General features: G+C 44.0%; 1 protein-coding gene across 5 annotated transcripts in view; it reads left to right on the forward strand.

Annotated features, from left to right (window-relative positions):
• Positions 1–10,415, forward strand: part of LOC128339688 (glutathione S-transferase LANCL1-like) — a 45,013-nt gene extending 34,598 nt beyond the window's left edge. For all 5 annotated transcript variants that reach the window (XM_053283994.1, XM_053283993.1, XM_053283995.1 and 2 more), the window contains exons 6-10: positions 472–618; positions 3,794–3,976; positions 4,464–4,640; positions 7,466–7,538; positions 8,985–10,415. In XM_053283994.1, coding sequence (XP_053139969.1) covers positions 472–618; positions 3,794–3,976; positions 4,464–4,640; positions 7,466–7,538; positions 8,985–9,061 — 657 coding nt within the window. In that variant the 3' untranslated portion in view covers positions 9,062–10,415. The remainder of the gene's footprint in view (positions 1–471; positions 619–3,793; positions 3,977–4,463; positions 4,641–7,465; positions 7,539–8,984) is intronic.
• The last annotated feature ends 1,967 nt before the right edge of the window (positions 10,416–12,382 follow it).

The raw sequence follows: 12,382 nt of genomic DNA on the forward strand, positions 1-12,382 counted from the left end.
GAGCCCAGCCCGGTTTTGCACACTCATGTGAACCACCGGGATTGTGCCCGGTTCCAGAGGCTACACAGTGGCAAACCCACCAAAGTAGCTTCCCTCTAAAATGAAGTGAAGGCAGCAAGTGCTTCCTTAACTTCATTTTTTAAATTGTGTGTCACCGGCTGCTTGTAGCAGTGGCTGGCACACGGGCGGGAGGTGGGGGGAGAGAATCTCAGTAATGCACTGAGCACTCGCGTGGCGCATTATTGGGGCCGGGGCGGGGAGTGCAGAGCAGCGACGTGTCCCAGCACCCTGACCCTGCCACTCATCTGGGTGACAGTCTGCCCACCCAGGAACAGACAGGAGATTGTCTGCAGAGAGGGTAAGCAAAACCTGCTCTCCCCACAGAGCTCCTTTCTCTCTTTCAGACGTCGGTGAAATTTTGAAGTGACCACTTCGGAACAACAGTAATGTATTTCTAGTTCTCCCCTGCAGATCTGTGACACAGTTATAGCATCTGGTGAGCAGCTGGCCAAAGGACGGAACTTCACATCTAAAAGCCCACTGATGTATGAATGGTACCAAGAATACTATGTAGGAGCAGCCCATGGCCTAGCTGGGATTTATTACTTTCTCATGCAGGTAAGAGGCATCCTGCAGAGTTGGGAGGGCTCCTTCTAACCCATATGGAAAGCATGGGAAGCTTTGTGCCTGCACACTCTTCCATCGCCAAGAATTTGGGCGCAAATAGAATTTCATGAGCCCATATTGTACTGCATAAGCTAGAAAGTTGAACCGGGATTTGAGAGACAAGAGTTAAAATGATATCTCAACCATGACTCATTGGCTGGCGTCCCCACTAACTGTGCGCGGGGAGCAAAAAAAAAACCCCATGCACATACTGCTAATGGCTCCACTACCCCAGCACAGAGACTTGCATGGTTGGGAGTGTAATATTTTGGCCAGTCCACCCCTCCCCACCACGGAAATGCTCCACATGACCTGAAAGCGGTTGCACAGCACTCTTCTGCGGGGAGGGCACTGCAGTAGTGAGACGGCAAGTGCTGCACAGGAGGTCTTTTCATTCCACATGCACACTGTTAGTGGGGATGTCGACCATTGTCTCTCTTTCTCCCCTTGGGACAGCCGTATCTCTGTGGCCTTTACTCAAAACACAAACGTTCTCAGGGGTGGTTTTCTTGGGTGCCCCCCCTCCAGTTTATTGGATACCAATGTGTGGATTGCTTTATTTTTATATAAGATTTATTCCAAGGGGTTTAGTGCTTGCAGATGAAAATAAGAGTCTTTTTCCCCCTTAATCTGTTGAAAGTTTGTAACTGGAGTTCAACAATGAAGTCTTTTCCAGCTTCTGTTGAATCAATAGAAGACTTGTCTGACATCCAGACTACCCCTGCAGTGTTGTGCCAGTGGCAAGAGGGCAGGAGCACAAACCTCAGGGACCATTTTCAGGAGCTGCCATGGGCTTCAGAGGGAGGGGAAATTCCCCCACCTCCCACCCCTAGGGTGACAGCAAGCCAGCTGCTTACTTTAAATGTGATATTCCTGGATCTGCAACCATTCTGGAAGAATATAGGCCATAAGTGCTTCACTCAATCTCTGATTTGCTTCTTAAATTTAATTTTATGTGTTTGTTTTAAAGCTCAGAGAATTGTATTGGAATTTCCAAAACCTGAGATTAAATTTCGAGAGATAATAAACTGTTGTTCCTTATGCTTACCTAGATAAACATTTGTGTAGCCCGTGTGGTCCAGTGGGTAGAACCTTAGGCTTGGCTGTGGGGAAACCAAGGTTCAAATCCTTGCTTGACTTAGAAGTTCATTGGATACATCTCCCTGCCACACACACACACACACACATATATACACATACACATTTTGCTAAGGGATAAAAACAAGGGTTCTTGTGACTTTTAAAACACTTATTTTTTGCCATATGAGCACTCCTAACTCTCCTCCCACCCATTATACACTGCTGAAGGACCATAGGTCAATGACAGAGCATATGCTTTGCATGCAGACGATCCTAAGTTCTGACATCTCCAGCTAAAAGTAACAGAGCTGAAAAGAACCTCTGCCAACTAGGGCAGGCAATACTGGATAAGCTGGACCAGTGCTCTGATTGTATGTATGGCAGTTCATATGGAAGTTCTTCTCTGCTTGTAGGACATTGTATTCCTTATTCTTCAACAGCCTGTCCTGTACAGCCTTCTGAAAGAAGGTTACCATAACAGTGGGTGGTCGTGTTGGCTTCTTTTTTAAAAACTTAAGAATACCGAATAGAATGTGAATGCACTGGTGTTTGGTGTTAATGTGCATGCATTCAATAAATGGGGCAGTAGCATAAAGATGTAGTTTGGAATCTAACTTCTAAAGACCTGAAATCTCTAGAATCAAAAGAATTTTAGTGCCCAGTAGCAAACATTTTGAAAAGGTATTTCTAACATCTCCCCAAAAAGCAATACAGGGTGCGGGAACAGTAATTTACCAGAAATAGGCATCAGGGAAGTAAGGACAGTCCCTGATAAGTAGGGACTACTGGAATGTAGGTAGGTGACCTTTGGACAAGGCCTTCTGAGGAAAAGGCAGGATACAAATGTAATAAATAGGTGGGCAAAGTCTAGTAGTCTATCCCTGGATTTTCAGCCTGGACGAAACAGGAATGGCCTGAAAGGCAGGATTACGTTTTGATCATTTCTTGTAAAGAAGCTCCAATGTTCTTCCTCTGGCTCAGAGGCAAAAATTCTGCTCAAGAAAGTGTGCTGAGTTTTATTTCCTTCACATTTCTCAGGTCTGAAATGGAAGTTCACCTTCATCCAGATGTGAGGTCACTATAGGGATAAGATATACATTGTGAGCTGCTGGCTACAGAACAGCTTCCTGCTAGCTTCTGGCTCCTCACCCCCACTATTGGGAGGAGGGTGGAGAATCCCTATGCTGTCAGAATCCACTCCAGTGTCCCAAGGATGAGGATGAGTTACTCTGCACTTTCCCCCTCCCTTGCTTTCAGCCAAGATCTGTTCTGCCTCCTAACTCCACTCTGATGCCCTGCCTTAAGGGAATCTCCATTTCCAGTCACAGTGCGATACTTTTTCTGCTGGGAGCTGCCCACCCCACAACACATGTGCAAAGTTAGGGTCTCAAATCATTACGTTGAGCTGGCACCAGCAACTCGGGTTGGTAGGCAGAGAGACTTAACAGGCAGGGAGGTTGGGACTGGAGCCCGGCCAACTTTTCAGCTCTTCTTTATTATTTCTCTGTATCAACCGCTCTGGAAATGTTGTTGAGAAGCAGCAGGTACATAATTGTTGTTGTTCTTTAGATGTTCTGTTCAGAATGCCCCCACTGTCTAAGAGAGGTGGGTAGCAATCAGGAACAAGAGATTCCGCACCTCTGGCATGCATTCCCCTGTTCATTTGTTAGGTTCCCTCTTTGCTGCCTTCTAGAAAGTTTCTGAAGATGCTGTCTATCCCCCGCCCCCCAGCTTTGTATATGATCCGATGCGCTTGCTGTTTCTGAATTCTTTTGATTCTTTTATTTGATCATTGTGTAAAAGGTTTTATTATGGCTTTATATTTCATATTAGCCACCTTGTGGATCCCTGTGATGAAGAGGTAGGGTATAACCATTAACACAAGAGACCCCATGCGCCACAGGTTTCCCTTCAGCATCTTTAATGTATAAGATATATTTTGAAGAGGCTGAAGAAGTAGCATTTTTAATGAAGCTGAAACCAGCATGAAAAGCTGATGGCAGTAGCAGCCTGTATCTGATTTAACACTGTTGCTTGTCTGTCTCAGCCCAATCTTGGTGTGAGCCAAGCAAAGCTGCATGATGTGGTCAAGCCAAGCGTGGATTATGTCTGCCAGTTGAAGTTCCGCTCTGGCAACTACCCTCCATGCATTGATGATAAGAGAGACTTGCTCGTTCACTGGTGCCATGGTGCACCTGGCGTTATCTACATGCTCCTTCAGGCCTTTAAGGTAAGTAACTTTCCATAGAGAGATGAGATTAGTGTTAACTGTAAAGGAACCTAGCAAGTGTCCGTCCCTCCCTACATGGAGGCTATAATCTTCTAATGCAATAACTCCTCTACCCCCTACTAAAATGGAAATTAGACTTTTACAAATGATTTCTGGAGACATCTCCGTCATGCATCCTGATTGCGGGACATTCTTATTGCTCAGAGAGTTGACCATGTGTCCTGTTCTGTGGTGGTTGACTAATGGTGACAGCCAGTTGTGACTTAAATAATGGCAATGCCCCTTCCATTTATCACTCCAAAAATCTTTGAAGGTAAATGGCAAAGTCACTGTGTTCTTGTCCGAGAGAGAGAGAGAGAGAATGAGCAGCCATTCCTTGATGGAAGAGCTAATTAGCAAAAGTATGCCTGAGACTTCCCCGGCCAAGCTTAGATGATGCAGGGGCTGCCAGTAATACAGCAGAGCAAAATGGTGCTTGTCTCAACAGGTGTTTGGGGATCAAAAGTACCTCAGTGATGCTATGCAGTGTGCTGAAGTGATTTGGCAGTACGGGTTGCTGAAGAAAGGTTATGGCCTGTGTCATGGTACAGCTGGCAATGCATATGCCTTCCTGGCTCTCTACAACCTTACTAAAGACATGAAATATCTCTACAGAGCTTGCAAGGTGAGCAGCAGCTGACGCACACACACAAGATAACTTTCTTTTCAGGTATGCCTCATAAGTCTTCGGAAACAACTTTGACTTAAGGATATGGACCTACGATGTTAGATTTAGCAAAGCATTGTGTCCTGCTAAATATTATTGCACCCAACAAAACTATTTGTGATCTGTCCTCAAAAGTTAGAAAGTTGGGTTTTGTTCTGGGGTTTTTTTGTCTGGATTTTAAAGAGCTCGTGGGTTGCAAAAAGGAAGCTTACATGCTGCCATTAAGTCATAAGCTCCAAGCTATCTATCTTTTTGTTAGGGCTTATACCAAACCCAGGAAATGGTAAGTTGTGATGGAATTTGCAAAACTGGCAGCTTAAGATGTTGCAAAATGCCTGCAAAGGCATTTCTGTTAATGTGCTATTCTTCATCGTCATCGTTGTTGTTGTTGTTGTTGTTATATTTTTACATTTTATATCCCGCTCTTCCTCCAAGGAGCCCAGAGCGGTGTACTACATACTTGAGTTTCTCCTCACAACAACCCTGTGAAGTTGGTTAGGCTGAGAGAGAAGTGACTGGCCCAGAGTCACCCAGCTCGTTTCATGGCTGAATGGGGATTTGAACTCGGGTCTCCCTGGTCCTAGTCCAGCACTCTAACCACCGCACCACGCTGGCTCTCTCATATGTAGGCCACAGTAATAAAACTGCATTACCTGTTCTTTTTATGCAGCTCTCATGATGTGATATTGGTACTTAGTGATTAATGTGGGTGTGAAATATCACCAGCCTTCCATACATTTCCCTTCTTGCCCCCTTTCACTAGGTCACAATCAGGTGTGTAGGGATTACGGCATGGATGGGTGGGTGTTGACACAAATATCCTTGGGCCACGAGAGTCTAGGGGGGCACCCTCCCATTATCAGCCCCTCCCCCAGCACACCAGGTACGAACACTGAGCGGCCCCTTGCCCACTCCAGCCAGTGAGCACTTGGTTCACTTGCTAGGAGCTTCTCTGACAAAACGCTTTGCCAGCTGGAGAGGATGTGAGGCTGCCACACATTTGCACCCAGCACTGGCCATGCCCCTTCCCTAAAATGCAGGATACAGATGGGAAGTACAGGTGAAACTCGGAAAATTAGAATATCGTGCAAAAGTCCATTAATTTCAGTAATGCAAATTAAAAGGTGAAACTGATATATGAGACAGACGCATTACATGCAAAGCGAGATAAGTCAAGCCTTAATTTGTTATAATTGTGATGATCATGGCGTACAGCTCATGAAAACCCCAAATCCACAATCCCAGAAAATTAGAATATTACATGGAACCAAGAAGACAAGGATTGTAGAATAGAACAATATCGGACCTCTGAAAAGTATAAGCATGCATATGTATTCAGTACTTGGTTTGGGCCCCTTCTGCAGCAATTACTGCCTCAGTGCGGCGTGGCATGGATGCTATCAGCCTGTGGCACTGATGAGGTGTTATGGAAGACCAGGATGCTTCATTAGCGGCCTTCAGCTCTTCTGCATTGTTTGGTCTCATGTCTCTCATCCTTCCCTTGGCAATGCCCCATAGATTCTCTATGGGGTCAGGTCAGGCGGGTTTGCTGGCCAATCAAGCACAGTACACTGTATACTTTTCAGAGGTCCGATATTGTTCTATTCTACAATCCTTGTCTTCTTGGTTCCATGTAATATTCTAATTTTCTGGGATTGTGGATTTGGGGTTTTCATGAGCTGTATGCCATGATCATCACAATTATAACAAATTAAGGCTTGACTTATCTGGCTTTGCATGTAATGCGTCTGTCTCATATATCAGTTTCACCTTTTAATTTGCATTACTGAAATTAATGGACTTTTGCATGATATTCTAATTTTCCGAGTTTCACCTGTATACTGCTGTGCCTGCATTCAGCATAACATGTGAATAACTGTACCTGCATACCGATCTGTATGCAGATGATTGCATACTGTATCAAACATCCCTATTCACACATTTTGTTCAACACTTGTACCGATCTAACATATGGCCCGCATCTCCGTATGTGTGAAGGTGCTACTCTTTCCTCCAGCCAGCCAGATTCTCGGCCCTCTTTTCATTCACTTTTGTAACCATCAGCCCTTCTCGACGAAGATTTCGAGAACTTCATTTGTGCCGGGACTCAGCTGTGCTATCCCTGGGATCCTAGTCCAATCGAACAATGAGTGTCCTTTGCGTATGTGCAGACTTGTTCTCCACCACTGAATAATTGCAAAAGGGGCCTTGTACATCTGAAAATCGTGTCATGGTCTCTAAACTGGCTTATGCTATAGTATGTCTCACTTTAAAAATGAAGCACAGAACATGTCAGCTTCACCCCTGTGTAGTTGCCCTGCCTCTAGGCACCCTGATGTTGAGTTTTCCTGTCCCTTGGGTTTTCTTTCCATTCAGCTTCCCAGCCCTCAGGGCTCTGGCTTCCATGCAGAGCTGTTCTTGCCCCTTCAGGCCTGGTGTAAGATTTCCCCAACCAAACTGTCAGTTTGGGAACATTCTGATGTTGACAGTTCTAGTGCTGGATGTGGATGTTCCCTAACACAACAGCAACTGAGGCCATTATTGGGGGAGGCTTGTAAGCAGGTCGCCAGCAACAGGCCGAGTACTTCACCACCCCTCCATTACCGCCCTACCCCGCCAGTCCTTTGCTGTCTCAGCATATCTACCCTTAAAAATGAAGGCGAAAAAATGGACTGTTGTGAGAAATGGTGATCTGTGGAGAACTTGTTGTCTAGTGTTGGCAGCTAGCCATAGTGAAACCTTGCCTAATGCGTCTTGGTATTTTAAACCTTTTCCTGTCTTAGTTTGCAGAATGGTGTTTGAGTTATGGACAGCATGGGTGTCGAACACCAGATACTCCCTTTTCGCTCTTCGAAGGTAATCTCTTTTCTCCTTTGTCCCTGTTTTCCAGTGTGAATGTAATTATTTGATAGTAACATGGAAGACTAATGATGGAAAAGTGAAATATGCTCCCCTGTTCCAAATTGTGCACCAGTCCACTACAACTCATATAGGTTCACAAAATGTCACTGTGATGTGGCCTGAATCAAAATGGATTCAAAATTATAGTTTGAAGAGCAAACTTCAAGCAAAACATTGTAGAGCCAAGCGGGTTTGTTACCTCTGGTTATGGAAGGCTTGTCCTTGACTCCTGGGTATTTAGAGAAGTTGGATAACCTGTATTCAAATCCCAGCCATACTATATTGGGATTGTCTTTACTAAAGTTCTGGACTGGCCTTCAGCCCAGTCTAATACAACATTATACTGCTATTATATTTTACTGCTACCTAGAGGTTAAATTTGAACCCTGCTAACTGAGCAAATAGGCACCTTTTAAAAGTGGCGATTCTCTTTAATTAGCAGGGGGAGTGCAACTGGGCACAGCATCCCTCCAGTGGCAGTTGCTGGTGTCTCTTATGTTTTTTCTTTTTTAGATTGTGAGCCCTTTGGGGACAGGGAGCCATTTTATTTATGTTTTTTAATATCTATGTAAACTGCTTTGGGAACTCTTGTTGAAAAGTAGTATATCAATATTCGTCTGATTTCCTAGTTCATGATTCTGTCTCTTAGTCATGGTACTACATTAGCTCTGCTAAAGCACCTCCAACCATAGAAACATTGGTCATGACTAGCCTACAGCTACAGCTGAACTGACATGTCCCACCTAACTATGCTACTCTTACTTTACCTGGCACTGCCTGTGCTCCTGTTCCATGTTTAAATGGCCTCTTGCTTTGGCTTGCAGTACTGTTAATCAGCTAATTCTCCACGATCCAAAGAAGCCACTGAAGTATGCCTATGACAGCATTTCCTGTGGGCCTCATTGCCTGGTAGGGATGTGCACAAATAGTGATTCGACACACAATTTGGAACACATCCCCAGCTCCTTTAAAACAGAAGAGAGCAGGTCCATTCCTGATCCTCCGCCAATCGCCGCCACTTCCTCAATTGGCGGCGCTATTCCCAGCTATCTTAAGCTCGCGGGCAGCACTCTCCCTCAGCTGAACTTGTGCGATGGCAGCACACAAGGGCAGCTGGGGGAGAGCACTGCTGGTGCATGTAGATAGCTGAGAGGAGTGCCGCCAATTCAGCAAGTGGCAGTGAGCAGCAAAGGAGCAGTTATGCACCTGCTCTCCTCCATTTTAAAGGGGTTGGGGATGTGTTCCAAATCGTGTGTCAAATCACAATTTGTGGACATCCCTACTCTCTGGCTGCTACCGGGAAGAGAGGATCCATCTTGTCTCCTGTAGGGAAACTAGGGAAACACTATGGTAGTTCTGCTTATAAATAATTACTATTGTTTGTCTTCTGTCTCTTTTTAGGAATGGCTGGAACAATATATTTTCTTTCTGACCTACTGGTGCCGACTAAAGCTAAGTTCCCTGCGTTTGAACTATGAACTCCATCTCAACAATTACTGATACAGCTTGTTGCACTTCACTACATCTGAAAAGGCAGATTAAATGGGCCATCATCTCATTTATTATTATTATTATTATTATTATTATTATTATTATTAGCTAACAGAGAAAAATATTTGGATTGTCAGTATTTTTCATTCTCTTCGGTATCTGATCTGCTTTAAAAGCTACTAGCCTTTTCCCCCTTAAGTTTACAAAAGACAACACTCGGGATGTTAACACAGGTGATTGTACAATATTTGTTTTTGGAGTGTATTTTTTAAAAAATGCAAGAATGTTGCTATTTTATGTATCTGATACTAAGGGGGAGAACCTTTTTCTGTTCTGAATATCTGCATCATCAGTTCTACTGATAGTGATGGAAATTTAGTTTGTTTTTGGAAGTTACAAAAGATAAAACATATGAAGCTGGTTTGTCCTGGTTTTTAGTAGTTATACAGCTAATAGCCTATCAAGCTGCTTAACTATGATGTCCCCCAGAAGACTGCAGAGTCTCCTACAGTTATGACAGGAATGTACCAAAGTCTAACTATTATCTTTCTGCTTCATATGGAAAGGTTTTCTTTACTGCTTCTTGCTTTCTTTGTCAGTGGTCAGTGAGCAAATTTATAACCCTTAAAGCATCCACGGAAGAAACTGCATTTTAGTTTCAGACATCTGTGGTTTCCCAAGCCCAGCAAGCATGTACTGCATAGGCTGACACATAGGCCTACACGTTTTTCTGTCTGTAGTGAACAGATTTGGGTCCCCTGTAGCACAGCGACACACTGTGGAGAGCTTTTTATAAAGGGCTATCTATCACTCAGTGTTTTGATATCAGCCTGTTGATAGCTTGGTCTAAGCTGCAGCTTCTTGGAATATGTTTAAAAGCACCTTTTATTATACACCTTTATGAAATTAGGTGGACACCAAACATTAAGCTAGAGCCATGTAACTGATGTGCAAAGGTAAATGTTATTGGCAGCTTACTGCTTACTCCTTCCAGTTGGTGGTTGTTAGGAGGTGTTAGTTCCTTAGTCTTCCCTCATCCAATGACTTTAGATCTTCCCGTATTTATTATAATCAGCAGCTAAGAAGGACACGATAACCAGAATGCTGACCTTATCTTTTAGACAGCCATATTAAATTCAGTTAGGCAAACCTATAGCATAACCTGTGTGAGGCCGATATTAAGGATTCACTATGGAAACTTTGCCGTGCCATTGACTTCCCAACAAAATATTTCAGCATTGATTGTGTGGACAATTAATTTGAAGTCTTTGAAACACAGTGAGGCTAATCTGCTGTTGGCTGAGTGTCATAGTTGCGTACATTAAAGATGTTTTGAACAAATACCCTGGTTTGCTTTTTTAAAAGATTAAATGTGTACTGAATAGATGAAAATAGCATATTCGGGGATAGAGAATTCATCTGGAAATATTCAAAATAAGAGTGTGCTATAAATTGAGCCTGCTGTATGCTAGGCTGTATCCTGCCTGTATACAGACTCTGTACACCTGTGCAACATGATGTCTGAGCAGGAGCTCTATTTGGACACTATGTTGTACCAATGTTCAGATGTCTGTACACATACATAATCTTGTGTGAATGACTGTACCTGCACTCATGTTAAAAGTGAATCTGGGTACAGGCCTCATGAAATGCAGGATGCAAATGGGTAGTGTACTCCTGTAGCTGTCTTCAACATAACATGTGAATAAACTGTACCTGCATACATTGTACACGGTTCATAATGTGTGACTAGGGTGATGTTCATGAGAACTGTTCTATCTAAAAGCATTGAGATTTTCACTGATTATTTGTAAGGATAACTCTAAAAGACCGGTGTTTCCCCTCCAGCAGGTGGCGGTAGTTCAATGTTTTTGTGTTACATTGACAATCTGCAGGATGCTGTACATGTTCTAGTGCAACCATCAAGGTAAATTAGCGAAGTTGCTAAATTCCCTAGGGACATTAGTTTATTTTAGCAAAAAATTACACCTCCAAAAGTGCATCTGGCTGAAGTATGCTTTAGCTTTCAAATACCTCTTCAGTCATGCCATAATGACATGGTTGTTCTCTCAAGCTGTACATGACAGTTTCTTTCACAGTGCTAAAGTGGCTTAGCTCTAGAGTCTGTTTTCACAAGAAGCCAAGCTCAGGCTTAAAGAGCCAAACCGTGGCTTGGCTGGCCGTGAGAACCGCCAGCATCCATGTGGATCCCAGCAGTGATCCCATGTAGGAGATGGGTTTTAAAAGGCCTTTTAAAGAATTGGAGATTCTCACACTTGTGTAGCTGCTGCTCAAGAGTTGGTTGGCCTGTTTGTACAAGCACTGGCCAGGGACTGGGCAACACCAAGAGCATGCCCACCCTGACATTACCTTGTGGCATTCTGAAACACTGTTGGGGCATCCTTTAATTGGAGGAGAGGGCATTCATCTGAATCGCTCCTCATGGAGTATGTGTGTAGAAAGGTGATTCAGGTGAATATCCCCCTTACATCAATAAAGGATGTGCCTTGACAGTGTGTCGGGACATCTTGCGGTGACATCAAGGCAGGTGCACTCTTGGCATGACCCAGTTTTGATCCCATACACTGGTGGGTGCTTGTGTGAATCAGCAGAGTGAAAATTCCTTGTAGTGGCTTGATTCACTGTTAGGCCGACATGGGGAAAGTTCCCTTAGCTACACCAGCAGCCTCTAGGAAGGCATGCCCTTGTGGTGGAGCCTTTCCATTTTATACCACTGGAAGTTGTGGTGAGCTCTCAGCAGTTCTTTGGAGACCCTCCTACACAGAAGTATTGTAGGGGTGATGGCTGCACCACTGTGGTATGGTACAAGGCAACCTAAAGAGTCCCACAAAGGACTGCTGTCTTTAAGGGACAAAGATGAGACCATTACATACAAACACGCTTAACTAGTCAAGAGTAACCTTTTACCTCATAGCAGCTGTGATGTCTAACATTCCCCTTCAACCAGCCGTCTGAAAATTCTTCCACTTCCCAGTCCCCTTTAAACTGCAAAAGATTCAGATGGTTTGTGGCCTATTGAATGGCTGAGCATTCTTCATTCCACTCATACTATAAGTGCTTATTGCCAACAGCTGATGCTTCTACAGGACAAAAAGTGGCAGCAGTTTCCCATACATGGCAAGTACTAAAGTTCTTTCTCCTCTTGACAACCATACCAGCACATACATCAGGCTAGGATTTGGTATTGTCTGAGTCTCAGGGCACCTCTGATACAAGTTGGCTGCTGGCTTACTTTATTGATCATATTTTTATACTGCCTGTTATGTAAATCTCTAGCTTGATTCTGC

Source organism: Hemicordylus capensis, chromosome 1 (genome assembly GCF_027244095.1).
Source record: "Hemicordylus capensis ecotype Gifberg chromosome 1, rHemCap1.1.pri, whole genome shotgun sequence".
Taxonomy (NCBI): domain Eukaryota; kingdom Metazoa; phylum Chordata; class Lepidosauria; order Squamata; family Cordylidae; genus Hemicordylus; species Hemicordylus capensis.